This window comes from Callithrix jacchus, chromosome 4 (genome assembly GCF_049354715.1).
Source record: "Callithrix jacchus isolate 240 chromosome 4, calJac240_pri, whole genome shotgun sequence".
Lineage (NCBI taxonomy): Eukaryota > Metazoa > Chordata > Mammalia > Primates > Cebidae > Callithrix > Callithrix jacchus.
In genome coordinates, this window is record NC_133505.1 from 37161951 (window position 1) to 37189301 (window position 27351).

Sequence of the window (27351 nt, forward strand, 5' to 3'; positions counted from 1 at the left end):
GGAGTGGGAGGCAGGGAGTCCAGTTCAGGGACGGAGATTCTAGGAGGAGAAATGAAGGGGAAGGGCCTGGGCGCAGCCTGGGGGTCTCTCCCTGGTTTCCACAGACAGATTCTTGGCCAGGACTCAGGCAGACAGTGTGACAAAGAAGCTTGTGTAGAAGAATAGGGATCAGGACAAAGTCCTAGTTCTTGGTCGTGGCTCTCAGGGTCTCAGGCACCAGGTCGTTTCTGCATTGGGGAGGCGCAGCTTTGGGGAATCCCTAGTCCTCTGAGTCACTTCTCACAGTCTGAGTCGGGTCCTTCTTCCTGGATACTCATGACGCGGACCCAGTTCCAACTTCCATTGGGTGTCGGGTTTCTAGAGAAGCCAATCAGCGTCGCCGCGGTCCTGGTTCTAAAATCCCGATTCGCCCTCCCCAGTTGCCTAGGATGGCGGTCCTGGCGCCCCGAACTCTCCTCCTGCTGCTCTTAGGGGCCCTGGCCCAGACCAAGACCTGGGCAGGTGAGTGAGGTGTCGAGAGGGAAACAGCCTCTGCGGGGAGGAGCGAGGGGCCCGCCGGGCGGAGGAGCAGGACTCGGGAAGCCGCGCAGGGAGGAGGATCTGGGGGTCTCAGCCCCTCCTTGCCCCCAGGCTCCCACTTCATGAGGTATTTCCACATTGCTGTGTCCCGGCCTGGCCGTGGGGAGCCCCGGTACCTAGAAGTCGGCTACGTGGACGACACGCAGTTCGTGCGGTTTGACAGCGACGCCGCGAGACCGAGGATGGAGCCGCGGGCGCCGTGGGTGGAGCAGGAGGGGCCGGAGTATTGGGAAGAGGAGACACAGAGAGCCAAGGATGTGGCACAGACTTTCCGAGTGAACCTGCAGACCCTGCGCGGCTACTACAACCAGAGCGGGGCCGGTGAGTGACCGCCGCCCGGAGCGCAGGTCACGACTCCTCCCCATTCCCCACGGACAGCCCGGGTCCCTCGGAGTCTCCAGGTCCGAGATCCACCCCGGGGCTGCCGGACCCGCCCAGACCCTGGACGCGGGAGAGCCCCGGGCGCCTTTACTCGGTTTCATTTTCAGTTTACACCAAAGTCCCCAAGGGTTGGTCGGGGCGGGGGTGGGGCTCGGTGGGCGGGGGTGGGGCTGACCGAGGGGGCGGGGCCAGGGTCTCACACCCTCCAGTTGATGTACCGCTGCTACCTGGGGCCCGACTGGAGCCTCCTCCGTGGGTATCTCCAGTTCGCCTACGACGCCAAGGATTATATCTCCCTGAACCATGACCTGAGCTCCTGGACCGCCGCGGACACAGCGGCTCAGATCACGCAGCGCAAGTGGGAGGCGGCCAATGTGGCGGAGGAGTGGAGAGCCTACATGGAGGGCACGTGCCTGGAGTGGCTCCGCAGACACCTGAAGAACGGGAAGGAGACGCTGCAGCGTGCGGGTACTAGGGACAGTAGGAAGCCTTCCCCATCTTCTATAGATCTCTCGGGATGACCTTCCAGTAGGAGGGGAGGAAAATGGGATCAGCGCTAGAATATACCCCTCCCTTGAATGGAGAATGGCATGAGTTTTCCTGAGTTTCCTCTCAAGGCCCCCTCTGCTCTCTAGGACAATTTAGGGATGACGTCTCTGAGGAAATGGACGGGATGACGGTTCCTGGAATACTTATGAGGGGTCCCCCCTGACCCCTGCAGCCGCCTTGGGCGCTGTGACTTTTTGTCTCAGGCCTTGTTCTCTGCCTCACACTCAATGTGTTTATTTAAAATTTTGATTCCAGCTTTTCTGAGTCCTTCCACCTCCACTCGGGTCAGGACCAGAAGTCGCTGTTCCCCTCTTCTCAGAGACTAGAACTTTGCAAGACATGGAAGATTATCCCAGGTGCCTGTGTCCAGGCTGGTATCTGGGTTCTGTGCTCCCTCCTCACCCCAGGTGTCCTGTCCATTCTCAGGATGATCACACGGGTATTGCCATGATGTCCCATGAGAGATGAAAAGTGCCTGAATTTTCTGACTCTTCCCATCAGATCCCCCAAAGACACATGTGACCCACCACCCCATCTCTGACCATGAGGCCATCCTGAGGTGCTGGGCCATGGGCTTCTACGCTGCGGAGATCACGCTGACCTGGCAGCGGGATGGGGAGGACCAGACCCAGGACATGGAGCTTGTGGAGACCAGGCCAGCAGGGGATGGAAACTTCCAGAAGTGGGCGGCTGTGGTGGTGCCTTCTGGAGAAGAGCAGAGATATATGTGCCATGTGCAGCATGAGGGGCTGCTGGAGCCCCTCACCCTGAGATGGGGTAAGGAGGGGGATGGGGGTCATGTCTCTTTTCAGGGAAAGAAGGAGCTTTTCTTGAGCCCTTCAGCAGGGTCAGGGCTGAGGCCTGGGGTCAGAGCCCCTCACCTTCCCCTCCTTTCCCAGAGCCGTCTTCCCAGCTCACCATTTCTATCGTGGGCATCGTTGCTGGCCTGGTTGTCCTAGGAGCTGTGGTCATTGGAGCGATGGTCACTGCTGTGATGTGGAGGAAGAAGAGCTCAGGTAGGGAGGGCATGAAGCGGGGTCTGGGTTTTCTTGTCCCACTGGGGGTTTCAAGTCCCAGGTAGAAGTGTTCCCTTCCTCATTACTGGAAAGCACCATCCACACATGGGCCGACCTAGCCTGGGGACCTGTATACCAGTACTTATTCTTTGTGAAGCACGTGTGACAATGAAGGACAGATGTATCACCTTGATGATTGTGGTGTTGGAGATCTGATCCTGGCATTCACAAGTCAAGGGAAGGTTCCTGCTAAGGAGGGCAGTTGGTCCAGGACCAATATCTGTTTCCCTGGTGTTTCCTGTTCCTGCCCTGGGTTTGTAGTCATAGTTCTGGAAACTTCTCTTGAGTCCCAGACTAGGAGGTTCCTCTAAGATCTCATGGCCCTGCCTCCTCCCTGTCCCCTCACAGAACATTTTCTTCCCACAGGTGGAGAAAGAGGAAGCTACTCTCAGGCTGTGTGTAAGTGGTGGGGGCGGGAGTGTGGAGGAACTCACCCACCCCATAATCCCTCCTGGCCCACATCTCCCATGGACTCTGACCAGGTCCTGTTTTTGTTCTACCCCAGGCAGTGACAGTACCCAGGGCTCTGATGTGTCTCTCATGGCTTGTAAAGGGGAGACCCTGAGAGGCCCAAAGTGGCTGGGGGGTGGGGCAGAAGGGAAAGGACTAGGTTATGGGGATTCTTTGATTGGGACATTTCCAGGGTCTGGTGGGCTGTTCAGAGTGTCATCACTTACCATGACTGACCTGAATTTGTTCATGACTATTGTTTTCTGTAGCCTGAGACAGCTGCCTTGTGTGGGACTGAGACGCAGGATTTCTTCACGCCTCCCCTTTGTGACTTCAAGAGCCTCTGGCATCTCATTCTGCAAAGGTTTCTGAATGTGTCTGAGTCCCTGTTAACATAATATAAGGATGTGGAGAGACAGCCCACCCCATGTCCACCGTGACCGCTGTCCCCACACTGACCTGTGTTCCCTCCCCAGTCATCTTTCCTGTTCCAAGAGGTGGGGTTGGGTGTCTCCAACTCTGTCTCAGCTTCATGGTGCAGACTGAGCTGCAACCTCTTACTTCCCTACTGAAAATAAGAATCTGAATATAAATTTGTTTTCTCAAATATTAAGCTGATGGATTAATTAAATACACCAATTCCTAGAATTTGAGAGAGGAAATAAAGACCGGAGAACCTTCCAGGGTCCGCATGTTTGGTATGCTGAGTCTGTTGCAGGTGGGGATGGAGAAGGCTGTGAGGAGCTGAGTGTGAGTGGGTTCTGTGCCCAGTTGCTGCCGAGTCCATCATGGGATTTATGTGGTCAGTCCTCAGCTGGGTCAGCTTCACTGCTCCATTGTCCTTGTTCCTTTGCTGGAAACTTGTCCAGCGAAAGCTGTGACCACAGAGGCTGTCACTTCTCCCAGGGCGGCCCCTGCACACAGGAGTCTTTGGGTTTCTGGCCCAAATTTTCAGACCCATTCAGCTCCTGGCCTCCTTCTAGGGCTCCTCTTCTGCTCTGCTCTCCTGCCCTATCTCCTTGCCCTGGTTCCAGTGATCTTGGTGTTGGCTCCAATCCCAACTCATGAATCTAAAGCAGAGTCTAATTTAGATTCATATTTGTTTGTAAACTTGGGTCCATAGTCAAGAATTGTACTTTCCTGAAGGGAGAAACCTGGTTGTGTGCTGCAGTGTGCGGGGGGTGGGGGGTGAGGGGTGGGTGCATTTTAAGATAGACTCACAGCATTTGCCAATGGATTGTATCTGTGGTGTGAGAAAGAATAATCAAGGACACTCATAGTTCTAAAATGAGTGAGTAGAAGGAAGGGTGGAGCTGCTGTCAGTGGAGATGGGGAGACTGTGGCAGGAGCATATTGAGGAGGGGGCCTCCCAGGTACTCAGTGGAAATGTCTACTAGGAATGCAGGTGAGGGAGCTGGGGTGGCAGTTGGACAAACAACTCCAGAGTTTAGTGGAAAGGACTGGGCTGGAGAAATAGACTTAGGAGGTCACACCATATGAATGATACTTAAAACCTCAAGCATGGATGAGGGCACCAAGGAAGTGATTGACTGAAAAGAATGAATGCAGGGAGTAAACCCTGGACCTTCAGTTCTAAGGGATCTGATCAGATCATACCCAGAGCAGACTACACAGTTCTGACCCCACACCTAGAGGATGCTTAGACAAGGACCTCCCATGTGCACAGGAATCACCTGGACGTGGTGCTGAGATCCAGGAAGTCTGGAGTCAAGCAAGAGACTCTGGATTATGACAAGGCCGGAGCTCCTGCTGCTGGTTTCCAGATCACACCTGGAATAGAAAGAACACGTGGATCCCACATGTCTGAACATCAGCCTCCTCACCTGTAGTGCTTGTCATGTATGTGATTCCTTGGTCTTTTGCATACTAATACTCTGAGACAGGCATTCTGAGAAGCCGCCTGAGTATTTTCTAAGCCCCCCACCAGCAATCCTATTAGTTAGATTGGGAACCACTGAGATCAGAGACCACAGAATGGTGGGTAGATGAGGTGAGTTTTCAAACCTTGTTTAAAAGAGGATTTTTCTCACAGAAAGAAAAGGCAGGATGTAGATCATCAACTATGAGAGTTGATATTCCCTGTTGACCTCTCCACCATGGGGCAGAAGCCAGGTAGACAATTCAGGATGTGGCTCTCACACAAAGAACACCTCTGAATGCTGCTCTCTGACACTGCTCCACATAGTGATTTCTCACTCACTTCTTGGAGCAAACTATGGAAACCAAATTTTTCTAATTTATACATGAAGCAGTATATCTGGTATTGGGGGCTAATTTTGTTGTTGTGAAGGCCACAGAACAAGGCTGGAAACTACACAGCAAGGAACAGAATCCACAGCCCACCCTGGATCAGGTCCCTCCTAGGAACAATGCCCCTGCTGCTGAGCACAGACGCCACCGCTCACACCTCTGACACCCTGGTGTTGGACACTGGACCCTGAGGCTAGGACAGATGTTGCTGCTGAACCTGGATGGAAACTGGACATCACTACTGCCACCCAGCCACCTTTACTAAAATGAATTCTGCACAGTCCCTGCCTCTCTGTGTCACCTCATTCTGGCTCAGATTATGGCAGTAAATAAATAAAGAAATTATTTAGGCAGATAGTGAGGGTATGGAAGTCCTCAGTAAGGTTTTCCTTTTAATGCAACACAGCCTCCAAATCATTTTCTTTTCTAACAGATTGCAGACTATAAAATTACTACATCTAACAAGAGAGATAGATTCCAATACAATAATAGCAGAGACTTCAGACTTCAATATCCAAACCTCAGCATTAGACAGATCATCTATACAGAAAATCAGGAAAGAAACATTGGATTTAAACTGACCAAATAAAGCTAACAGATATTTACAGAGCATTCTATCTAACACTACATTCTTTTCACGAAAACATGGAACATTTTTCTGGGAGAGAGCCTATGTTAAGCCACAAAACAAGTTTCAATAAATTTCCAAAAATTAAAATCATATCAAATATCTTCTCTGGCCACAGTGGAAAAAAACTAAAAATATACACCAAGAGAAACTTTGGCAGCTGGACAAATATATAGAAATTAAACAACATGCTCCTGAATAATCATTGAGTCAACAGAGAAATTAAGATGGAAATCAAAAAGTTTCTTGAAACAAATGAAAATGGAAACAGAACATATCAAAACCTGTGGGATACAGCTAAACAGGGCTAAATGGGAAGTTTATACCAATAAATGCCTACCTTAGAAAAGCAGAAACATTACAAATTAACAATGTAACAATGAACCCCAAGGAACTAGAAAAGCAACAACCACCACATCAAAATTAGCAGAAAAAATAATAAAGATCAGAGCAGAACTAAATACTTTTAAAAACCACGTAAATGATCAACAAAATAAAAACTTTGTTCTTTGAAAAGATAAGCAAAAGTGATAAACCACTAGCTAGATAAACCAAGAAAAAGAGAAGACTCAAAGATCATCAGAAAAGAGAAACATTACAACTGATACCAAAAAGATGTGAATGATCATCAGAGCCTATTATGAACAATTCTGTACTGACAGACTGGAAAACCTGGAGGAAACGGATACATTCCTGGTGACAACCTACCAAGATTAAATTAGGAAGAATAGAAAACCGGAAGCCCTAACATACATGAACCATTCTCTCATGGGCCAGTGGGCCCCTGACCCACCCTGCGATTATTTCCTCAGCGCTAGTTTGCGTAATTGAAATAGACCTACTCAGCATCAAGCAGAATCTGCAGATCAGTTCCTTATTTTAACTTTCATTTTCAGTTCAGGGGCACAAGGACAGGCTGTTTATATGTAAAGTTGTGGGAGTTTTTTTCACAGATTATTTAATCACTCAGGTTTTAAGCCTAGTACCCATTTGTTATTTTTCCTGATCTTCTCCCTCCTCCCACTTTCCATCTTCTGAAAGGCCCCGGTGTGTGCTGTTCCCCTCTATTTTCCAATATTGTTTCCCTCTATTTTCCCCTCTAAATTCTCATCCTTTAGCTCCCACTTGTAAGTGAGAACATGCATTAGTTTGCTAAGGATAATGGCCTCAATCTCCATTCATGTCCCTGCAAAGGACATGATCTCGTTCCTTTTGCTGTCTGCAGAGTATTCTACAGTATATATGTACCGCATTGTCTTTATCCAATCTATCACTGAAGGGCATTTAAGTTGATTCTATGTCTTTGCTATTGTGAATAGTGCTGCAATAAAAATATGTGTGGGCGTGTGCCCTTATAATAGAATGATTTATCTTTCTTTGGGTATAATGGTATTTCTGTCTTTAGATCTTTCAGAAATCACCACACTGTCTTCCACTATGGCTGGCCTAATTTGCACTCCCAACAACAGTTTCTAAGCGTTCCTTTTTCTCCACAACCTTGGCAGCTTCTGTTATTTTTTGAGTTTTTAATAATAGCCATTCTGTCTGGTGTAAGATGGCATCTCATTGTGGTTTTGATTTGCATTTCTCTAATGATCAGTGATGCTGAGCTTTTTTTTCATATGTTTGTTGGCTGCATGTATGTCTTTTTTTTGAAAAGTGTTTGTTAATATGCTTTGCCTACTTTTTAATGTAGTTTTTTTATCGTAAATTTGTTTAAGTTTCTTAAAAATGCTAGATATTAGACCTATGTCAGATGCATAGTTTGCAAAAAAAAAATTCCCCCATTCTGTAGGCTGTCTGTTTATTCTGTTGATAATTTCTTGCACTGTGCAAAACCTCTTTAATTGAATTAGATCCCCTTTGTCAATTTTTCCTTTTGTTTCACTTGCTTTTGGTGTCTTTGTCAAAAAATTGTTGCTCATGCCTGTGTCCTGAGTGGTGTTGCCTAGATTGTCTTCCAAGGTTTTTATAGTTTTTGGTTTTACATTTAAGTCTTTAATCCATCTTGAAGTGATTTTTGTATATGGTATAAGGAAGGAGTTCAATTTTAATCTTCTGCCTATGGCTAGCCAGTTATCCCAGCACCATTTATAAAGGGAATCCTTTCCCCATTGCTTGTTTTTGTCAGGTTTGTCAAAGATTATAGTTGTAGGTGTGTGGTGTTATTTCTGGGTTCTCTATTCTGTTCCATTAAAACACTGTCTGTTTCTGTACCAGTACCATGCTGTTTTCCTTACTGCAGCTCTGAAGTATAGTTAAAATCAAGTACCATGATAACTCCAGCTTTGGTCCTATTGCCTAGAATTGGTTTGGCGATTTGGGCTCTTTTTTGGTTCCATGTGAATTTTTAAATAATTTTTTCTAGTTTTGTGAAGAATGTCAATGGTAGTTTGATAGGAATAGCATTGAATCTAAACATTGCTTTGGGCAGTATGGCCATTTTCATGATATTGATTTTTCCTATCCATAAGCATAGGAAACTTTTCCATTTGTTTGAACAGTGGTTTGTAGTTCTCCTTGTAGAGATCTTTTACTGCTACAGGTTAGCTGAATTCCTAGGTATTTTATTGTTTTTGTGGCAATTGTGAATGGGAGTTCATTCCTGATTTGGCTCTTGGCTTACCTGTTGTTGACATGTAGAAATGCTAGTAATTTTTGCACATTGATTTTGTATCCTGAGACTTTGCTGCTGTTGTTTATTAGCTTAAGAACCCTTTGAGCTGAGCCTGTGGGTTTTTCTAGATGTAGAATTATGTCAGTTGCAAACAGGAATAGTTTGACTTCTTCTCTTTTTATTTGAATAGTCTTTATTTATTTCACTTGCCTAAACTTCCAATACTATATTAAATGCGAGTAGTGAGAGAAGGCATTCTTGTCTTGTGTCAATTTTCAAGGGGAATGCTTCTAGCTTTTCCCGTTCAGTATGATGTTGGCTATGGGTTTGTCATAAATGGCTTTTACTATTTTGAGGTATGTTCTTTCAATGCCTAGTTTATTGAGAGTTTTTTAAAAATATGAATATATGTTGAATTTTATCAAAAGGCCTTTTTGCATCTACTGAAATAATCATGTGGTATTGGTTTTTTGTTCTGTTTATGTGATGAATCACATTTATTGATTTGCATCCATTCAACCAAACTTGTATCCTAGGGATGAAGCCTATTTAATTGTGATGGGTAAGATTTCTGATGTGCTGTTCGATTCGGTTTGCCAGTATTTTGTTCAAGATTTTTGTATCACTGTTCATCAAGAATATTGGCCTGATGTTTTCTTTTTTGTTGTTGTTGTATCTCCACCATATTTTGATATCGGGATGATCTACCTTATAGAATGAGTTAGGGAGGAGTTTCAGTAGAAATGGTACCATCTCTTCTTTGTACATCTAATAGAATTCATCTGTCAATCATCTGGTCCTGGGCTTTTTTGTGGTTTGGTAGGCTGTTTATTACTGCCTCAAGTTCAGAACTCATTATTTGTTCAGAGATTCAGTTTCTTCTTGGTTCAGTCTTCGGGGTGGTATATGTGTCCATGAATTTATCCATTTCTTCTAGATTTTCTAGTTTATGTGCATAGTGGAGTTCATAATATGTTCTGGTGGTTGCTTGTATTTCTATGGGGTCAGTGGTAATGTTCCTCTTACTGTTTCTAATTGTGTTTATTTGAATTTTCTTTCTTTACTTCATTATTAGTGTATCTAGTGGTCTATATATTTTACTAATTTTTTTAAACCTCCCCACTTCACTGAACTTTTGAATGGTGTTTTGTGTCTTTCTGTCTCCTTTGGGAGATAATATCTTTGTTAATTTTTTTGGTTATTTCTTGTACTCTGCTAGCTTTGGGATATGTTTGCTCTCCTTTCTCAAGTTCTCTTAGTTGTGATTTTAGGTTGTTGAATTGAGATTTTTCTAACTTTTTGATGTAGGCATTTAAGGCTATAAATTTCCCTCTTAACACTGCCTTAGCTGTTTCCTAGAGATTCTGGCACATTGAATCTCTGTTCTCATTAATTTGAAAACACTTTATTATCTATCCAAAAGTAATTCAAGAACAGGTTATTCAATCTCTCTGTAATTATATGGTTTGAGTGAATTTCTTTTTCTTGATTTTGATTGCACTGTGGTCTGAGATATTGTTTGTTATTATTTCAGTTCTTTTGCATTTGCTGAGGAGTGTTTTACTCCTGATTGTGTGATATATTTTAGAGTAAGTGCCATGTGGCAATGAGAAAAATGTATATTCTGTTGTTTTGGGATGGAGAGTTCTATAGATATCTATCAGTTCCATTTGATCAAGGGCTGAGTTCAGGTCCTGAATATCTTTGTTAATTTTCTGTCTTGATGATCTGTCTAACATTGTCAGTGGGATACTAAAATCTCCTATTATTGTGTGAGATTCTAAGTCTCTTTGAAGGTCTCTAAGAACCTGCCTTATGAATCTGGATGCTCCTGTATGGATGCATATATATTTAGGATAGTTAGATCTCCTTGTTGAATGGAACCCTTTAACGTTATGTAATGCCCTTTGTCTTTTCTGATGTTTGTTGGTTTAAAGTCTGTTTTGTCAGAAACTAGGATTGTAACCCCAACTTTTTTTTGCTTTCCATTTGCTTGATAAATTTTCCTCCATCCTTTTATTTTGAGCCTCTGTGTCTTATTGCATGTGAGATGGGCGTATTGAAGACAGCATACTGATAAGTCTTGGTTCTTTATCCAGCTTGCCACTCTGTGTCTTTTAAGTAGGGCATTAAGACATTTGCTTTAAAGGTTAGTACTGATATGTATGGATTTGATCCTGTCATCATGATGTTAGCTGGTTACTTTGCAGATTTGCTTACATGGTTGCTTTATTGTGTCACTAGTCTGTGTACTTCAGTGTGTTTTTTGTTGTGGCTGGTAACTGTCTTTCCTTTCCATATTTAGTACTTCCTTCAGGAGTTCTTGTAATGCAAGACTGGTGGTAATGAATTCCCATGGCATTTGCTTGTCTGAAAAGAATCTTATTTCTTTTTTTTTTTTTTTTTTTTTTTGCTTATAAAGCTTAGTTGGGCTGGATATGAAATTCTGTTGGAAATTCTTTTCTTTAAGAATGTTCAATATTGGCCATCATTGCTTCTGGCTTGTAGGGTTTCCTCTGAGAGGTCCACTCTTAGTCTAATGGGCTTCCCTGTGGAGGTGACCTGGCCTTTCTCTCTGGCTGCCCTTAATGTTTTTTCTTTCATTTAAAACCTGGAGAATCTGATGACTATATGTCTTGGGAATGATCTTCTCATGTCGTAACTTGCCAGGGTCCTCTGCATTTCTGAATTTGAATGTTAGCCTGTCTAGCTAGGTTGCAGAAGTTCTCATGAATGATGTCCTGAAATGTTTTCCAGATTGGTTCCACTCTCCCCATCTCTTTCAGGTACGCCAATTATTCATAGATTCAGTTTATTTACATAATCCCATGTTTCTGGGAGGTTTTGCTGATTCCTTTTCATTCTTTTTTCTCTATTCTTGTCTTCCTGTTTTATTTCAGAAAGCCAGTCTTCAATCACTGAGATTCTTTTCTCCACTTCCTCTATTCTGCTACTAATACTGGTGAGTATACTATGAAATTCTTATAGTGTTTTTCAGCTTTGTCAGGTTGGTTACATTCATTTTTTTACTTTGGGAAGGAGTTTCGCTCTTGTTACACAGGCTGGGGTGCAATGGCACGATCTCAGCTCATCACAATCTCCACCTCCTGGGTTCAGGCAATTCTCCTGCCTCAGCCTCCTGAGTAGCTGGGATTACAGGCATGCACCACCATGCCCAGCTAATTTTTTGTATTTTTAGTAAAGATGGGGTTTCACCATGTTGACAAGGATGGTCTCGATCTCTTGACCTCGTGATCCACCCGCCTCGGCCTCCCAAAGTGCTGGGATTACAGGCTTGAGTCAGCGCGCCCCGCCATTCTTCTTTATACTAGCTATTTTGCTGTTCAGCTCCTGCAATGTTTTATCATGCTTTTAAGCTTCCTTGCATTGGATTACAGTGTACTCCTTTATCATAGTGAAATTCATTTCTATTTATGTTCCCAATTCTACTTCTGTTGTTTCAGCCATCTCAGCCTTAACCTGGTTCTCATTGCTAGCTTTTTAGTTTTCAGCATTCTTTTGCTGATTCTTTTTGTCTTTGTGGGCTTATCTACCTTCAATCTTTGAGGTTGCTGATCTTTGAATCGATTTTGTTTTTCTCCTCTTTTGCTTTCTCTTTTAACAGTCTGGCCACTTTTCTGTAGGGCTGCTGCAGTTTGCTAGGGACCTGCTCCAGTTTCTGGTTGCCTCAGATTTTCCAGTATCTGGAGGTATCACCAGTAAAACTTATGTGACAACAAAGATGGCAGTCTGCCCATTCCTCTGAGAGCTCTGTCTCAGGGAAGTACGGGCCTGTTGCCAGCCCAAACACACCTGTAGGAGGTGCTAGGGAACCTGGTTGGAAGGTCTTGCCCAGTCAGAAGGAACAGCATTGGGGATTTACTTTAAAACATAGTCTGGCCATGTTTTTGTAGAGCAGCTATGCTGTGCTGGGGTTCCGCTTTGACCTCTGGCTGCCTTGGACACTCTGAAATTGGAAGGCTGGAATGGCATAGTCATACAAACAGCAAAGTTGGGGGCCCACCCCTCCCCAGGGAGCTCTGTCCCAGTTAGGCACAACACTGATGCTGTGGATAGAATCCCAAGCCAAAAGAATCTCGTCCTGTCACGTGATATGGAGTGGGGCCTGCAGCCCTGTGAATTTAGCCTCTTTCCTAGCAGTATGTATGGGGGTCTAATATCCCACCTTGCCAGAGCTGCACTTACTTTTGCCAGGAAGCCAGAATTCTAGAGTATCTAAAGCTCCATGGGTTGAGTTGTTTCCTTGATTAATCCCAATGCAAGTACCTGAACGTTTCAGTTGAAGGTGCTCCATTTATTTGCCCCTTTCATTCCTCTCCATGAGAGTCACACATCCTAGGTGCGTTTAGCCAGCCATCTCAGCCACTCCCCCAGAACCTTGACCTAAGGAGTGAGGGCTCCTAAGGTTAAATCAGTAAGTAGAATCCAGTAGAACCGTCATTATTTTAAAAAATAGTAAACCACATGCAATATTACATTTCTGGAGAAAGTACAGGGATTAGTGCCATCATCAAAAGGTTAAAATATACAGGCAGAACAATTCCCATCAAATGCAAATTCATCTGATTTATTTGATCAGTGTGGAAAACCAATGAATCTTAAAGATGCTGATTGATAACTATAAATTTAACTAGATTGGGACCTTATATGCAGCCACTGTCCCAGATGTGGTTTTATTACTTGAACAAATTAAGACATCTGTTACCTGGTATGCAGCTATTGATATGGCAACTGCTTTTCCCTGGATCCACTACTAAAGAGCACAAGAAAGTTTACTTTCAACTGCCAAGACCAGGAATACACGTACAGTGTCCTACCGCAGGGCTATATTAGTTCTGCAATTCTGCAGCCCTATATTATAATTTAGTCTGCAAGAAACTTGATCACCTTTCCCATCCACAAGACACTGCACTGACCCATACCGTGGATGACATTATGCTGACTGGATCTAGTAAACAAGAAGCAACTACTCTAGACTTATTAAAGAGAAATTTCTGTGCCAGAGCATGGGAAATTCATCTGATAAAAATCAGGAGTCCCTCACCCACCCCACAGTGAAATTTCTAGGGGTCCAGTGATGGGGGCAGATTAAAATAGTTCTTCTAAGGTGAAGGATAACATGTTGTATCTGGCTCCTCCTACAGCCAAAAGGCAAGCACAACACCCACTGCACTGTCATTTCAGAGGCAGCATGTTCCTCATGTGGGTTTGCTACTCTAGCCCATTTATTGAGTGACCTGAAAAGCAGCTAGTTTTGAGTAGGGCCCAGAACATAAGAAGGCTCTGCAGCAGGTCCAGGATGCTGTGCAAGTTACTCTGCCACTTGAATAAAATGATCCAGTGGATCCAACAGAGGGAGACAGAGACCTACCTTGAGGCTTTGGCAGCCTCCTGTAAGTGAATCACAGAGAATGATTTTAGATGCATGCTGGGAGAGAAAAGGTAATGTGGCAGGACTGGGAGCCATGAGCAAAGCCTTGCCACCCTCTGCAGATAACAACTCTCCTTTTGAGAAAAGCTTTTGGCTTGTAGCTGGGCCTTAGTAGAGACTGAATGATTCACTATGGGCCACCAAATGACCATGTGACCTGAGCTACCCATCATTAATTGGAGGAGAACTGGTTGGAGGGATTTCTCCCCTGGCTTTTGGTATTGATTCAGGGAGAAATGAGATATGATTGGCCTGGATTCATTAATATTGGATCTTCACTCAGTATCTCAGATTAAATGTGCTGTTTTGAACACCTAAGAGTGATGTTAATACTCAGCCATGTTAGCTCATTAAAACCTGAATTCAACTGTGGCCTAGCACAGTGTTTCTCAAATTTGTCTGCACTTTAAATTATGTGGGAGATTTTAAACAGTTCCAGGTCTAGATCAACAAGTAAAACCAACTAAATCTAACTCATCAAAAGTAGGATCCCAGAAACAGTATTGTTCATAAAACTCTCCAGGTTTGACTCCAATCAACAGTCAAGTTAAAAAGCAGTGGCTCACAGCAGTGATTCTCAATATTTCTTGTGTATCAAAATTATCTGGGAATTGTAGCAAAAGTATAGAGGTCCAGATATTCTAGTTTAACATGCTGGAGCCCTGATTTTATTAAAAGAAATAATCTCTCCAGATTTTACTATATGCAACAGTTTGTGAAAACCACTAGCCTATATCAACAGAGTCCCTATCACAGGCATGCTGCAGAGGAAGGTGTCTGAATGCAGCTCAGAGAGATAGGAAAGTGGGAATGTATCCACTATGTGCAACCTGCTTAGCCATCTCCTAACCATGTCTCCTTGGAGGGCTGACAGGATGCCCCCTCACCAAGGCATGACACATATGGGTATAAAAACTGCTAGGACTGCTGAACAGTCACCAATCTTGAGTCCTGGGTATTCAGAAATTCTTACTTAGTAGTTACACCAAAGCCAGTTGATATGTCAGAGGCCCTTTTGTGCTAGATATATTCTTTCTACAGGTCTTTCCCAGAGGAACATTTAGTCATATACCACTGTCCACTGGGGAATGGAAAACCTCAAATAATCTGGGTGCTCAACATTAATGTATTTAATTCTGTCAAAGGTTACCCTGTGGTGAATACTTTGCTGGAATCCTACATTTTGGGAGGCTGAGGCAGGAGGATCACCTGAGGTCGGGAGTTCGAGACCAGCCTGACCAACATGGAGAAACCCCATCTTTACTAAAATTACAAAAAAACATTAGCGAGGTGTAGTGGTGCATCCCATTTACTTGGGGGTGGCGGGGGGCTGAGGTAGGAGAATCACTTGAACTCGGGAGGCGGAGGTTGCTCAGTCAGCTGAGATCGCACCATTGTGCTCCATCCTGGGCAACAAAAGCAAAACTCCATCAAAAACAAACAAACAAACAAACAAACAAACAAACAACAACAGAAACAAACAAACAAAAAAAAACTTTCCCTACCCTAAAGTAATGAAGATATTCTACTTTATTATTTTAAAGAATGTTTTTACAAGAGATAAGGACAATTGCATTTTTCCATATAGATAACCAGCTGTATTTAAATTACTTACTAAATAGTTTTCCTTTACCCACTGATCTGTAATGCTATCTCCTTTAACTATGCTCAGAGCTTTCTATTCTGTTCCAAAGATCTAGGCTACTACCCCTTCCTAAACACCCCGACTCTCTTAATTAAAGTAACTCTAACATAAATCTTCCTATCTGCTAAGGAAATTCTCTCTGCTCATTATTCTTATTTAGAGTGTCGTGGCTATTTTTTGTCTTTCCTATTTCTATATAAGGCTTAAAGTCAGCTTAATAAGTGTCACAAATGCTTGATAAACATTTAATTGAGATGTATTTGAGTTCTTAGAGCATTGTAGGAAATTAATATCATAATATTAAATCTTCAAGCCAGGATCTTGGCAAGTCTATTTGGTTAATTAATTGTCTTATTAATTACTGTCTTCTGTAATTACTCAGTAGGGATTTTTAAATATCCCAATTGATACCTTGTACAGAATTTGTCAGGTGTAGTTTTAGAAGTTTATGTAAATGCACTTTTGCTCTATCAATTTGTTAAATTTTCATCTTCTGTCTGTGCAAAACACCTCTGTAATTTTTTTCTTCCTGCCCTGCAAAACTATCTTATTAACGTCAAGAATGTTCTAATCTTGTATTTTTTTTTGCATTCAGCATATTACCATTTGCAAATTATAAGAGTTCTGTGCCTTCTTTTCAAACCTTTTTATGTGTATTTCTTTTCTTCATTTTTAACACTTGGAAGATCTTCAACTGCAATGTTTAATAAGAGCAGTGAAAACTGCTGGACCACCCATGCAAAAGTTGAGCTGTAACTCCTGGGCCTTCACTGTCTTGCTCTTACAGGTCAGCGCTTTGGGACCTATCCTAAACCCAGAGATTTATGGTGCCACATATGTCCCTTGCAGCCTTTGGATGTAGCCTTTATCCCCTCAGCCCTTGAGGGTCTCAGACACTGCCCAGATCAGGAAACATCACCCAAGACAAGAGCAGCCCCACAGCTCCACTTACTTTTCTATATTTCTGCCTTCTCCTGGGTCCTGATCTTCACCGCTTGTTTAGCCCATCTGTACCTTCAATCAGATTCACTTTGCCCAGTCTCCTTCTCTCATTCCAGTCTCCAAATCATTTTCTTTTGTAAGAAAGAGCAGCCTGTAAAATCAAGCTTCAGACATAGACAAGCAAGCTGGAAGTTCTCATGGGTGAATGCAGCAGCTGTGCCAATAGGAAAAGGACACCTGGGATTAGGCATGTTCACAATGGTGGCTCCATCTTTCCTTCTCTTCACCAGCCACGTGTACAGTAAGGAGCAGACAACATGGCACCCCCCCTAGTGGAAAGCCCATTAGCATAATAGGATTAGGGTGGGGGAACAGCTTTTCCCACGCACTATGTAAATGTCACACCTGGTCTAACCAACCTGTGAGCCGTACATAAATCAGACACCATCTCCTCAATCCTGCCTATAAAATCTAAGGCACTCTGATTCCAGGCCGGAATTCCCTTTCAGGCATCCCTCTCTCTTACACCAGAGAGCTGTTTGCCTTTGTCTTTCTTTTGACTATTAAAAAACCTCTGCTTCCAAGCTCACTCTTCATGTGTAGGTGTCCTTAATGTTCTTGGTGCAAGATGGCAAAATCCCTGTTATTTACCCAAGACAATGACAAAGCTTCAATAGGTGCTCATCTGACTGGTGGAGCCTAAGACTGATGTCCATGATCAACTGCAGGGGTGACTGGAGTGTTGTCCTCTTCTAGGGAGGGAGGTGTTTTCTGTCTCCTCTTAACACTTTACATCTTGTAAACCAAAAATGAACTTCAAAGCTACCCCTCACAACCATCTTAATGGACACCCTCCTCAGCCAGGGCACTCAAAAGTTCACCTGGAAGACCGGCTCAGGCCATCATGGAAGCAGGTGTTCAACATGCTTCATATGCCCTCTTCCCTTTTGGAATTCAGGAAAAGCAGACCAGCATTTACCATCAGCATGGACCTTAAGTCTGATCAGAAACATTTCCAATCTATTCTCTCTGAAACCTGCCACCTGGAGGCTTCATCTGCATGATAAAATTTTGGTCTCCACAACTTCTTACCATAACCCAGACATTCCTTTCTATTGATAATAACTGAATCATTTGCCAATCAGAACATTTTAAAATCTACCTATATCCTAGAAGCACTAACCCCACCCCCCACTTGCTTCAGATTGTTCCGCCTTTCTGAACTGAACCAATGTACATCTTAAATGTATTTGATTGATGTCTCATATCTTCCTAAAATATTTAAAACCAACCGGCACCCCAAACACCTGAACACATGTTCAGGGCTGTATCATGGGCTGCGGTCACTCATATTTGGCTCAGAATAAATCTCTTCAAATATTTTACAGAGTTTAACTCCTTTCATTGATGATGTGGAATTCTGATGTAATAAGAGGGCTCACATGCTGAGTGTGAGGGGTGGGAAAAGAATGACAAATTTTAATTATTGGAACAGTGATCCAAGACAAGAACTTTATCTGGTACCTGGGAGGCACTCGAAGTGTTTGAATGAACCAGTGATGAATAACTAACATCTTTCCACCCATTCCCTTGAAAATTAGTTATTACCTCAAGTGTTTGTCTATCCCAGTTCATATTCTAGATTATTGGAGTGGCATTGTGTGATGGTGAAATGATTATTCACACATCTTCCCTCGGTATTGTCTCTTACTAGGATTTAAAAACCCAGGTTTGTAAGATCTCAGAGGATCTGGGTGCACACTGATGTCTTATATTAACATTTATATGTTTTTGTGTGTGGAAATATTTCTAGGGAGAGAATCTCTAACATTTGTTAGATTTTTTGTTTGTTTTTGAGATGGAATTTTACTCTTGTCCAGGCTGGCATGCAGTGGCATGATCTCAGCTCACCACAACCTCTCCCTTCTGGGTTCAAGCCATTCTCTTGCCTCAGCCTCCTGAGTGTCTAGGCTTACAGGCATGAGCCACCAGGCCTGGCTAATATTGTAATTTTAGTAGAGACAGGGTTTCTCCATGTTGGTCAGGCTAGTTTCAAACTCCCGACCTCAGGTGATAAGCCCACCTCAGCCTCCCAATGTGCTGGGATTACATGCATGAACCACTGTGCCCTGGCACATTTATTTGTTTTTTTTTTTTTTAATTTTTTATTGGATTTTAGGTTTTGGGGTACATGAGCAGAGCATGCAAGACAGTTGCGTAGGAACATACATGGCAGTGTGCTTTTCTTTCCTTCTCCCCTTCACCCACATTTGGCCTTTCTCCCCAGGCTATCCCTCCCCACGTCCCCCTCCCACTGGCCCTCCCCTTTTCCCCCCAATAGACCCCAGTGTTTAGTACTCCCCTTTCTGTGTCCATGTGTTCCCATTTTTCATCACCCGCCTATGAGTGAGAATATGCGGTGTTTCATTTTCTGTTCTTGTGTCAGTTTGCTGAGGATGACGTTCTCCAGATTCATCCATGTCCCTACAAACGACACAAACTCATCATTTCTGATTGCTGCATAATATTCCATGGTGTATATGTGCCACATTTTTCCAATCCAGTCTATTATCAATGGGCATTTGGGTTGATTCCAGGTCTTTGCTATTGTAAACTGTGCTGCAATGAACATTCGTGTACATGTGTCCTTATAGTAGAATGATTTATAGTCTTTTGGATATATACCCAGTAATGGGATTGCTGGGTCAAATGGAATTTCTATTTCTAAGGCCTTGAGGAATTGCCACACCGTCTTCCACAATGGTTGAACTAATTTACACTCCCACCAACAGTGTAAAAGTGTTCCTTTTTCTCCAAATCCTCTCCAGCATCTGTTGTCTCCAGATTTTTTTAATGATCGCCATTCTAACTGGCGTGAGATGGTATCTCAATGTGGTTTTGATTTGCATCTCTCTGACGACCGGTGACGATGAGCATTTTTTCATATGATTGTTGGCCTCATATATGTCTTCTTTCGTAGAGTGTCTGTTCATATCCTTTGCCCACTTTTGAATGGGCTTGTTTGTTTTTTTCCTGTAAATCCGTTTGAGTTCTTTGTAAATTCTGGATATCAGCCCTTTGTCAGATGGGTAAACTGCAAAAATTTTTTCCCATTCTGTTGGTTGCCGATCCACTCTAGTGACTTTCTTTTGCCGTGCAGAAGCTGTGGAGTTTCATTAGGTCCCATTTGTCTATTTTGGCTTTTGTTGCCAATGCTTTTGGTGTTTTGTTCATGAAGTCCTTGACTACTCCTATGTCCTGGATAGTTTTGCCTAGATTTCCTTCTAGGGTTTTTATGGTGCCAGGTCTTATGTTTAAGTCTTTAATCCATCTGGAGTTAATTTTAGTGTAAGGTGTCAGGAAGGGGTCCAGTTTCTGCTTTCTGCACATGGCTAGCCAGTTTTCCCAACACCATTTGTTAAACAGGGAATCCTTTCCCCCTTGCTTGTTTTTGTCAGGTTTATCAAAGATTGTATAATTGTAGATATGTTGTGTTGCCTCCAGTGCCTCTGTTTTGTTCCATTGGTCTATATCTCTGTTTTGGTACCAGTACCATGCTGTTTTGATTACTGTAGCCTTGTAGTATAGTTTGAAATCCAGTAGTGTGATGCCCCCCGCTGTGTTCTTTTTGCTTAGAATTGACTTGGCTATGCAGGCTCTCTTTTGGTTCCATATGAAGTTCATGGTGGTTTTTTCCAGTTCTGTGAAGAAAGTCAATGGTAGCTTGATGGGGATAGCATTGATTCTGTAAATTACTTTGGGCAGTATAGCCATTTTCATGATGTTAATTCTTCCTAACCATGAACATGGAATGTTTCTCCATCTGTTTGTGTCCTCTCTGATTTCATTGAGCAGTGGTTTGTAGTTCTCCTTGAAGAGGTCCCTTACGTTCCTTGTGAGTTGTATTCCAAGGTATTTTATTCTTTTTGTAGCAATTGTGAATGGCAGTTCGTTCTTGATTTGGCTTTCTTTAAGTCTGTTATTGGTGTAGACGAATGCTTGTGAGTTTTGCACATTGATTTTATATCCTGAGACTTTGCTGAAGTTGCTTATCAGTTTCAGGAGTTTTTGGGCTGAGGTGATGGGGTGTTCTAGGTATACTATCATGTCGTCTGCAATTAGAGACAATTTGGCTTCCTCCTTTCCTATTTGAATACCCTTTATTTCTTTTTCTTGCCTGATTGCTCTGGCTAGAACTTCCAGTACTATATTGAATAGGAGTGGTGAAAGAGGGCATTCTTGTCTAGTGCCAGATTTCAAAGGGAATGCTTCCAATTTTTGCCCATTCAGTATGATATTGGCTGTTGGTTTGTCATGAATAGCTTTTATTACTTTGAGATACCTTCCATCGATACCGAGTTTATTGAGGATTTTTAGCATAAAGGGCTGTTGAATTTTGTCAAATGCCTTCTCTGCGTCAATTGAGATAATCATGTGGCTTTTGTTTTTGGTTCTGTTTATGTGGTGAATTACGTTTATAGACTTGCGTATGTTGAACCAGCCTTTTATCCCCGGGATGAATCCTACTTGATCATGGTGAATAAGTTTTTTGATTTGCTGTTGCATTCGGCTTGCCAATATTTTATTGAAGATTTTTGCATCTATGTTCATCATGGATATTGGCCTGAAGTTTTCTTTTCTTGTTGGGTCTCTGCCGGGTTTTGGTATCAGAATGATGTTGGTCTCGTAAAATGATTTGGGAAGTATTCCCTCTTTTTGGATTGTTTGAAATAGTTTTAGAAGGAATGGTACCAGCTCCTCCTTGTGTGTCTGGTAGAATTCGGCTGTGAACCCGTCTGGACCTGGGCTTTTTTTGTGTGGTAGGCTCTTAATTGCTGCCTCGACTTCTGACCTTGTTATTGGTCTATTCATAGTTTCAGCTTCCTCCTGGTTTAGGCTTGGGAGGATGCAGGAGTCCAGGAATTTATCCATTTCTTCCAGGTTTACTAGTTTATGTGCATAAAGTTGTTTGTAATATTCTCTGATGATGGTTTGAATTTCTGTGGAATCTGTGGTGATTTCCCCTTTATCATTTTTTATTGCATCTATTTGGTTGTTCTCTCTTTTCTTTTTAATCAATCTGGCTAGTGGTCTGTCTATTTTGTTGATCTTTTCAAAAAACCAGCTCTTGGATTTATTGATTTTTTGAAGGGGTTTTCCTGTCTCAATCTCCTTCAGCTCAGCTCTGATCTTAGTTATTTCTTGTCTTCTGCTGGGTTTTGAGTTTTGTTGATCTTGCTCCTCTAGCTCTTTCAATTTTGACGATAGGGTGTCAATTTTGGATCTCTCCATTCTCCTCATATGGGCACTTATTGCTATATACTTTCCTCTAGAGACTGCTTTAAATGTGTCCCAGAGATTCTGGCATGTTGTGTCTTCATTCTCATTGGTTTCGAAGAACTTCTTTATTTCTGCCTTCATTTCATTGTTTACCCAGTCAACATTCAAGAGCCAGTTGTTCAGTTTCCATGAAGCTGTGCGGTTCTGGGTTGATTTCTGTATTCTGAGTTCTAACTTGATTGCACTATGGTCTGAGAGGCTGTTTGTTATGATTTCAGTTGTTTTGCATTTGTTGAGCAGTGCTTTACTTCCAATTATGTGGTCAATTTTTGAGTAGGTGTGATGTGGTGCTGAGAAGAATGTATATTCTGTGGATTTGGGGTGGAGAGTTCTGTAAATGTCTATCAGGTTTGCTTGCTCCAGGTCTGAGTTCAAGCCCTGGATATCCTTGTTAATTTTCTGTCTGGTTGATCTGTCTAATATTGACAGTGGAGTGTTAAAGTCTCCCACTATTATTGTGTGGGAGTCTAAGTCTCTTTGTAAGTCATTAAGAACTTGCCTTATGTATCTGGGTGCTCCTGCATTGGGTCCATATATGTTTAGGATCGTTAGCTCTTCTTGTTTTATCGATCCTTTTACCATTATGTAATGGCCTTGTTTGTCTCTTTTGATCTTTGTTGCTTTAAAGTCTATTTTATCAGAGATGAGAATTGCAACTCCTGCTTTTTTTTGCTCTCCACTTGCTTGGTAAATCTTCCTCCATCCCTTTATTTTGAGCCTTTGTGTATCCTTGCATGTGAGATGGGTTTTCTGGATACAGCACACTGATGGGTTTTGGATTTTTATCCAATTTGCCAGTCTGTGTCTTTTGATTGGTGCATTGAGTCCATTTACATTTAGGGTTAATATTGTTATGTGTGAATTTGGTACTGCCATTTTGATGCTAAGTGGCCGTTTTGCCTGTTAGTTGTTGTAGATTCTTCATTATGTTGATGCTCTTTAGCATTTAGTGTGATTTTGGAATGGCTGGTACTGGTTGTTCCTTTCTATGTGTAGTGCCTCTTTTAGGAGCTCTTGTAAAGCAGGCCTGGTGGTGACAAAATCTCTGAGTACTTGCTTGTTCGCAAAGGATTTTATTCTTCCTTCACTTCTGAAGCTCAGTTTGGCTGGATATGAAATTCTGGGTTGAAAGTTCTTTTCTTTAAGAATGTTGAATATTGGGCCCCACTCTCTTCTGGCTTGTAGTGTTTCTGCCGAGAGATCTGCTGTGAGTCTGATGGGCTTCCCTTTGTGGGTAACTCAACCTTTCTCTCTGGCTGCCCTTAGTATTTTCTCCTTTATTTCAACCTTGTTGAATCTGACGATTATGTGCCTTGGGGTTGCTCTTCTTGCGGAATATCTTTGTGGTGTTCTCTGTATTTCCTGCATTTGAGTGTTGGCCTGTCTTCCTAGGTGGGGGAAGTTTTCCTGGATAATGTCCTGAAGAGTATTTTCCAGCTTGGATTCATTCTCTTCGTCCCCTTCTGGTACACCTATCAAACGTAGTTTAGGTCTTTTCACATAGTCCCACATTTCTTGGAGACTTTGTTCATTCCTTTTTGCGCTTTTTTCTCTAATCTTGGTTTCTCGTTTAATTTCATTGAGTTGGTCTTTGACTTCAGATATTCTTTCTTCTGCTTGGTCAATTCGGCTATTGAAACTTGTGCATGCTTCGTGAAGTTCTCGTATTGTGTTTTTCAGCTCCTTTAATTCATTCATATTCCTCTCTAAGTTATCCATTCTTGTTATCATTTCCTCATATCTTTTTTTAAGTTCCTTAGTTTCTTTGCATTGATTTAATACATGTTCTTTTAGCTCACAAAAGTTTCTCATTATCCACCTTCTGAAGTCTAATTCCATCATTTTGTCACAGTCATTCTCCGTCCAGCTTTGTTCCCTTGCTGGTGGGGAGTTTTGGTCCTTTCTAGGAGGCGAGGTGTTCTGGTTTCGGGTGTTTTCCTCCTTTTTTCGCTGGTTTCTTCCCATCTTTGTGGGTTTATCCCCTTGTCGTCTGCGTAGTTGGTGACTTTTCGATTGGGTCTCTGAGTGAACACCCAGATTGTTGATGATGAAGTATTTCTGTTACTTGGTTTTCCTTCTACCAGCCTAGCCCCTTCGCTGTACGACTGCTGAGGTCCACTCCAGGCCCTGCTTGTCTGGGGTGCACCTCTAGCAGCTGTGGCACAGTGAGGGATGCTACCTGTTTCTTTTTCTGCTATCTTTGTCCCAGGATGATGCCTGCCAAATGTCAGTCTTTTGGATATAGAGGGGTCAGGGAGCTGCTTGAGGAGACAGTCTGTTCTTTTTAGGAGCTCAATTTCTGAGCTGTGAGCTCTGTTGTTCATTCAGGGCTGTTAGGCTGCTATGTTTGATTCTGCTGCAATAGAGCTCATTAAAAAAAACCCTTTTTTTCTCAAATGCTCTGTGTTGGGGGGTTCGGGCTTTATTTTTTGATGTCCGTTGAGGTGTGCTGCCCAGCTAGGAGGCAGACTAGCCACTGTTTGCCTGCCGAGTCTCCGCCCTGCTGTTGTGTGATTCGCCCTGTTCCTGCAGGCTCTGCTGTGGTCTCTGCCACGCCCTGTGGTGGAGTATCTTCGTTGTAGCGTGTTGCCTCAGCAACGGCAGGCTGCGTCTGCAGTGGGTGTGTATCTCAGTAGGGACGGGTTGCCTCGGCAACGGCTGGCTGCGTCAGCAGTGGGCGTGTATCTCAGTTGGGGCGGGTTGCCTTGGCAGTGGTGGATGCCCCTTCCCCACAGAGTGTCTCGGACCGTCTGCTCGGGATAGTTTGAAATCGCGGTTTTGTTCGTCCCACTGGGTACCCTGAACGCTCTGTCCCTGCAATCCCCTGGGCTGGCCTACTGTCCAAGTCTCATTCAGTCTCAAGTCCAGCCCTCTCAAGTCTCAGGTTGCCGGTTCAACAGGGCACCCGGACAAGCGCACCCTGTGGGGATTGCTCGGTAGGGCCGGCCGCCGCCGCCCCGGCTGCCGGCTTAGCCAGGCAGACTTACTGCCTGGCGTCCCATGTCTTTTTTATACTTGGGAGTTTCCCTGTTCTGTGGGCAACAAAGATCAGTCTGGAAATGCAACTCCGACTCACCTCTTTGCAGATTCAACGAGAGCTCCAATCCTGGGTTGTTCTCACAGCGCCATCTTGAGTCCTCCGTCCATTTATTTGTTTTTATGTGACCCCCTCTGTGGCCTAAAAGAAAATCCTAACTTACAGGTTAGATGTAGGGCCACTCCATGTCTGGACAATGAACAGCTGGTAGCAACCTGTGTTTAGTAGACTTAGGGACATGAAATAAATGCTTACATTTTGTTTATCTTTTCCTCTGGGACAAAAGAAGGTAGAGGTTTACTTGCTTCCTCTTACCACAGGCTTCTATCAATGGGATGGTGATGGGGTTTTCCTCCACCCAAGTAACTTTCTGATTCTCCAACAGCAGCTGGGAGTCCTAGAATCTGACTCAATTCTGACCCTAACTACCTGGAGTTCGTCTCAGATTCCACAGGTTTAAGGGCTCAGCCCCACAAGACTGTCCTCACGTCAGATGCAAGTCACAAGTATCGGGTCCCACGTTAGCTACACTTCTGTCTGACATGGCTGCAGAGTCAGGGGTTTCTCACCTCCCAAGCCTTGATAATTCTTAAACTTACTTAAAGAACTCAGAAAGTTGCTATTTTCATACAAACCATAAAACATCCAAAACAGTTCTCAATCAGTTTAGAAGTTTATTTTCCCAAGCTGAAGATGCACCTTGGAAAAAGACACACAAATCATTGTAGCATCTGTGGCCCACGCTTTTCCTAAGAGGGTTTTGAGGGCTGCAATATTTACAGGGGAAAATCAGGCAGGAGAGTAAGAAGGAACAGTCAACTATGCTTTCATCTCGTGCTCAGTAAATCTACATTTTACATGAAATAAAGTAAACTGTGGGGTAGAAAAGTCAAATATGCATTTGTCTCTGGGTGGGTAGAGGGATGATTTCTAGTCTTGTTTTTTCTGTGCCTGTGAAGATCAGCTGTTAATTTATATTGTCAGAGGAAATTCAACAAAACTCTGTTTTAGAATAAAGATATTGGGCCCCACAAGGAATTATCCCATGAGCAATTTGTGAGGGAGGCCACATGGGGAGAGATGTGATCTTCTATCTTTGTGGTTAGTTGTGTAGGAACAAAAGAAAGGCAGTTTTTCCATCACTCAGTTTCCAAACTTAACCTTTTCCTTTGGTATAGTGAGTTTGGAGTTCTGAAATTTTATTTATTTATTTTTTTTATTTTTTTGAGATGGAGTTTCGCTCTTGTTACCTAGGCTGGAGTGCAATGGCGCAATCTCGGCTCACCACAACCTTCGCCTCCTGGGTTCAGGCAATTCTCCTGCCTCAGCCTTCTGAGTAGCTGGGATTACAGGCATGCACCACCATGCTCAGCTACTTTTTTGTATTTTTAGTAGAGACGGGGTTTCACCTTGTTGACCAGGATGGTCTCAATCTCTTGACCTCGTGATCCACCCGCCTTGGCCTCCCAAAGTGCTGGGATTACAGGCTTGAGCCACCGTGCCCGGCCCTGAAATTTTATTTTTTTTCATACTCAGTATTGCAGTTTATGATTGTCATAGCTTAAATCAGCTGTCGCCAACTTTTTGGCATCAGGGACCAGTTTCATGGAAGACAATTTTTCCATGGACTAGCAGAGGTGGTGGGGGTGGAGGGGAATGGTTTCAGGATGAAACTGTTCCACCTCAGATGATCAGGCATTAGTGTTTCATAAGGAACATGCAACCTAGAGCCCTCACATACAGAGTTCACAATAGTGTTCATGCTTCCATGAGAATGAAATTCCGCCACTCATCTGACAGCAGGCGGAGCTCCTGTGCTCATGCTCTCTTGCCCACCAATCACCTCCTGCAATGCGATCTGGTTCCTACCAGGCCAGGAATTTGTACCAGTCCACAGCCCGGGGCTTAGGGACCCTGGTTTAAATTATGCCACTATAGAAGAACACTTGAGACTAGATGACTTATAACAAATAGAAATTTATTTGATTCATGGTTATTGAGGATGGGAATTCCAAGATTAAGAGATTGTATTTGGTACAAAGCAAAAGGGCAAGAGACGGTGAGAGTTAGAGGGAAAACGAGGTCAAACTCACAGCCTCAGATCCTTTCATGATCTGACTTAATCCATTAATGAGGTCAGAGCTCTGATGATCTAATCACCTCTCAAAGGTCCCACCACTTAAAGATGTTGCATTGGGGATGAATCATCCAACAGATGCATTTTTGGACAAACATTCAAACCACAGTGGTTATAAAGGATACAAATGAGCAGCCAGATGAAGTGTGCACAGGGTGAGGTCTGGAAGGGCTCTGAGCACAGGAGCCTCTGTTCTGATGGAGATGAGGTGCACCATCCTCCCAGCACATGGACACACAGATGTGTT

The 27351-nt window shown here is 43.4% G+C and overlaps 1 protein-coding gene across 2 annotated transcripts; it reads left to right on the plus strand.

The window, feature by feature from the left end:
- Nucleotides 1–417: 417 nt before the first annotated feature.
- Nucleotides 418–3723, plus strand: LOC144582085 (saoe class I histocompatibility antigen, A alpha chain-like). 2 transcript variants are annotated; one of them, XM_078368632.1, is made up of 7 exons: nucleotides 418–501; nucleotides 631–900; nucleotides 1153–1428; nucleotides 2011–2286; nucleotides 2409–2525; nucleotides 2952–2984; nucleotides 3305–3723. In XM_078368632.1, the coding sequence occupies exons 1-7, from the start codon at nucleotides 429–431 to the stop codon at nucleotides 3307–3309; spliced, it is 1050 nt and encodes a 349-aa protein (XP_078224758.1). In that variant the 5' UTR covers nucleotides 418–428; the 3' UTR covers nucleotides 3310–3723. The 2 variants fall into 2 exon arrangements, with proteins under 2 accessions (XP_078224758.1, XP_078224757.1); XM_078368631.1 differs by lacking the exon at nucleotides 3305–3723 and having other exon boundaries at nucleotides 2952–3200.
- The last annotated feature ends 23628 nt before the right edge of the window (nucleotides 3724–27351 follow it).

What these genes read in the sequence shown, in the direction of transcription:
- LOC144582085 (XM_078368631.1), top strand. Translation starts at nt 429, where the DNA reads ATGGCGGTCCTGGCGCCCCGAACTCTCCTCCTGCTGCTCTTAGGGGCC. An exon ending in CTACAACCAGAGCGGGGCCG is followed by an intron (nt 901 to 1,152) that starts GTGAGTGACCGC and finishes GGGCGGGGCCAG; the next exon opens with GGTCTCACACCCTCCAGTTG. An exon ending in GGAGACGCTGCAGCGTGCGG is followed by an intron (nt 1,429 to 2,010) that starts GTACTAGGGACA and finishes TCTTCCCATCAG; the next exon opens with ATCCCCCAAAGACACATGTG.